Source organism: Cibotium barometz, chromosome 7 (genome assembly GCF_041138505.1).
Source record: "Cibotium barometz isolate CiBa-2024 chromosome 7, ASM4113850v1, whole genome shotgun sequence".
Classification (NCBI taxonomy): Eukaryota; Viridiplantae; Streptophyta; class Polypodiopsida; order Cyatheales; family Cibotiaceae; genus Cibotium; species Cibotium barometz.
In genome coordinates this window covers 46,762,935-46,766,335 of record NC_141052.1, presented here as the reverse complement: position 1 = coordinate 46,766,335, position 3,401 = coordinate 46,762,935, and the positions used below count along the sequence as shown (strand labels likewise).

At 42.9% G+C, this 3,401-nt stretch overlaps 1 protein-coding gene across 2 annotated transcripts; it reads right to left on the bottom strand.

Moving 5' to 3' along the window:
* Window positions 1-1,226: 1,226 nt before the first annotated feature.
* On the bottom strand, window positions 1,227-3,005 carry LOC147637093 (uncharacterized). Of its 2 annotated transcripts, none has more exons than XM_086800710.1 (3): window positions 2,612-3,005; window positions 1,806-1,967; window positions 1,227-1,484 (listed from the first exon to the last, which is right to left on the bottom strand). In XM_086800710.1, the coding sequence occupies exons 1-3, from the start codon at window positions 2,900-2,902 to the stop codon at window positions 1,389-1,391; spliced, it is 549 nt and encodes a 182-aa protein (XP_086656836.1). In that variant the 5' UTR covers window positions 2,903-3,005; the 3' UTR covers window positions 1,227-1,388. The 2 variants fall into 2 exon arrangements, with proteins under 2 accessions (XP_086656836.1, XP_086656835.1); XM_086800709.1 differs by having other exon boundaries at window positions 1,779-1,967; window positions 2,612-3,004.
* Window positions 3,006-3,401: the final 396 nt, after the last annotated feature.

Sequence of the window (3,401 nt, the reverse complement as noted above, 5' to 3'; positions counted from 1 at the left end):
TTCTTCATGTTCATCTTCAATGACCTTGGATAAGACCATAGATACATTTCAAAAGTTGTATGTCTTATAATGTTTCTTACACCACTTCTCGCCACATTTATAACAAAGGCTCTTGTTTCTCAACTCATTGATTCGGTCTTCCTTCATAAACTTGTTTTTGTTGACCCCACTATTGATTGATTTTCCATCCCCACTTGATGCTTTTAAAGGATTTGACCCAAATCTGAAATTCTATTTTGAACCACCACCATAGATGATACAATACGTAAGAATGGTGGAAGTTGACAAAGCATCTTTTACAAACTTTCCAAAAGTAGAAACATTTGAATCAACCCTATATCCACTCTTTGCCGGCCATCTATATGCATATTAATATTCATAAATCTCAGTGTACATAATTGCCTCTTGTAGGATAGAAGGCCTTTGTGCTCTTACATCCATCCCAATGTTTGATTTGAAACCCTTGAGATCATCTTGAATTTCTTTCTAAATCCACCCACATGGAGAATGTGTTTCAAGAACTTTTGTACGTAGTCTTTAACCTTCGCCAGAACCTTGCTCCAATATCATTTTGCAAACTTGAAAGTGAATGCATTTTGTATTGCATCCTTAAAAGGACCCCATGTGGTAATTTCATAACCATTGTCATGCAAATACTGCCACCAAGTGTGTGCATACATCTTAGTACTATCACTTCTTGCGTTCATTTCAAAATACATATCCAATTTGTCAACCATTCATCATACTCTTCATTGCTTGATCGTTCCCCTTTGAAATTTGAGACTTTGAAAAAACCACTGTCTTTGATGTCCTTAACTCGAGTGATCATGATTCCACGAACCATCTACATGTGTAAAGTCGAAAGCTACATGCTTCCCTTTGGCATCACCTCCTAAAGTAGACGAAATGTTTGTAGACAAACTCCCAAAAGAAAATAAACTCAGTGGCAAGCTTTAATTTAGCTTGATTCATAAGAATGTCTCCATGCTTCTCCAATCATAAGCACAAGGATCAAATATAACCCAATCAAGCTAGCCGTATTATAACAAATCACACAAGCTAAATATTGCAGGCACAAGTGTCTCATCTCCATGGGCTTGGTGTCAAGCAAATCCATCCTTCCATAAGAGTCTTTTATCGTGGCCATATCATCAACAACTGCCTCCTTTTCCAAGTCCCAAATAAAGTTATAAGACAATTGCCCCATTGGTAGAAGGGCAAGCCTCTATCACAAAGCAAATTTAGCATCAAAAAGGGCAAACCTCTGTCACATTGAGCAATGTTGTGCAAGTGCTCTTGAAAATATGGACAAAAACGAGAACTAATTCCAACATGTTTATACATTCTCTTCATGAACAAGGTTGCCAATGCAAATAGAGTACATGAACTCAAATGAGTGGTGCAAGCTCCATGTGCACATTATTTTCTTGCTCTAGGACATCCAAGAAGATGGGATCCACCTTGATATTGCTCTTCACAAAAACCTGTGCCACAGCACACACAAGTCATGCCTATTCTTGCGGAACAAAAGTTTACTAAGAAAAATAAGTAAATTTAAGGTAGAAACAGCACTATGTGTCTCTCATGACCCCACAATGGAGAGCATGACAATTAATAGGGTTAAGATTAACAATTGTTTCATAAAAACAGAGGGTCAAGATCACATGAATGGCATGAATACACACGTGCACGTGCGTGCCTGCATTTGTGTGTGTATGTGTGTGTGCGTGTGTGTGTGTGTGACACACACACAGAGAGAGAGAGAGAGAGAGAGAGACCTCAAATTTGTGAGTCCACTTCCATACCCTTGCATTCCCCTTGATGGTTACCACAGAGTGTAAGGTCATCTCTCTCTTTCTGATGTCTGATATCAAGGCCTTCAAGTGACTGGTCATCTCAAGGCCATCTAGCTTTGCAGGGACCTCCAAAACCTCCTGGCTGTTTGCACCCTGGCTTCCTTCCTCAACCTGCAGTAATTTGAGAATCAGGGTTTCGTAAAACAGACTCAAGAGCAAAACATTGCATGGCACTTAAGGTTTCTGCCCTATTTAACTGCATCAATAAAACAAAATAAGGTTTTGATTCGCTTCAATCACACAAGTAGGGAACAGCCAGTTTCCTGGTACAGGGCAACTAGTGACAGCCGCGGCATTTCGTGGCCAACGCAGATGACCGGCTGTCATGGTCGCTGCAGACACACCAGCAGCTAGCAGCAGCGGGAACCCAAGGAGAGGCAACGAGGAGTTGTTCTTTATATGGTATAAGATCTCTGGTGCTCACTCGTCAGCTGCTGGAGGGATAAAAAAGGAGGGTGTCGGTCATTGCCCCACATTAAAGCCACCCAATGGCTTGGCCCCTTTCCTAGGCCATACAAATGAGTTGATTTGCTTCAATAACATAATGTACCTTGGCCCCTTTCCAGAAAGGCTTAATGCAGACAAAGTAGTTTACGGCCTCAATTAGTGTTAAACAATTATTTACAGTTGAAAAGCTAGTGCCAATGAGGGTTTCATGGTTATGTAGAGAGATTAACAGGAGGGTTAGGGCTTGAATACATTAACACAGGAACGAGGGTTTTGTTTCAGGTTTATGCAAAGAGATTAAGGGGTACCTTTGCCTGGCCGAGGAGATCGCCATGGTAGAAGATGTCCATGACTGTGCTCGTGTAGTCGATGGGAAGGATATTGGGGTTGCTAACCTTGATGGACAGGACAAGCTCGGCGTCGATGACGGCAAGAAGGAGGGGTGAATCGGTACAGAAGCGAAACTTGAAGCCTTTGAATGTGATCGACAGCACCTCGAAGATAGGGTCCCGCGGCCGAATCCGGAAGAGGGTCAGGCCCGCCAACGCGCAGAACACAATTGCCCCTGCCGCAGGAGGAGGAGGGACAGGCGGTCCCATGGCTATGCCGATGAGACGTCTCTCTCTCTCTCTCTCTCTCTCTCTCTCTCTGGCTATGGCGATGTGGGGCGCTCTCTCTCATTGGAATTCATGGCTGTGCCGAGTCAATATGCACCACCAACAATTTCAATGATTAATTAATTAATTATATGGACCACCAATATTAATTGGATAAGGGTGAGCCAAGAATATTTGAAGGTATCAATAGCAATCAGCATTAACACATGTCACCTTCGCATGGAGTAAACGTGAGGCTTTTAGGCTCTTCTGCTTCTGGAACCATCAAAGGATGCCGTGGTTTTTCCTACGGCGGATAGCATGGTTCGTGTGCAATTGGCGGTTGTGAGAGCATGGCATGCTTGGTGTCGGGCTCTGGCTGCATCACATGGCTCTTAAACGTGATTATTTTATGGGCTCTTCTTTTTCTAGAACCATTAGAGGATGTCGTGGTTTTTCATGCGGATAGCATGGTTTGTGTGCACCTGCCGGTTGTGAGAGC

Excerpts from the sequence above, each read along its gene's own strand:
- LOC147637093 (XM_086800709.1), bottom strand. The coding sequence starts at position 2,902 with ATGGGACCGCCTGTCCCTCCTCCTCCTGCGGCAGGGGCAATTGTGTTC. Across the intron at positions 1,968-2,611 it reads ATCTCCTCGGCCAGGCAAAG|GTTGAGGAAGGAAGCCAGGG; the intron begins GTACCCCTTAAT and ends AAATTACTGCAG. Across the intron at positions 1,485-1,778 it reads AGTGGACTCACAAATTTGAG|GTTTTTGTGAAGAGCAATAT; the intron begins GTCTCTCTCTCT and ends GCTGTGGCACAG.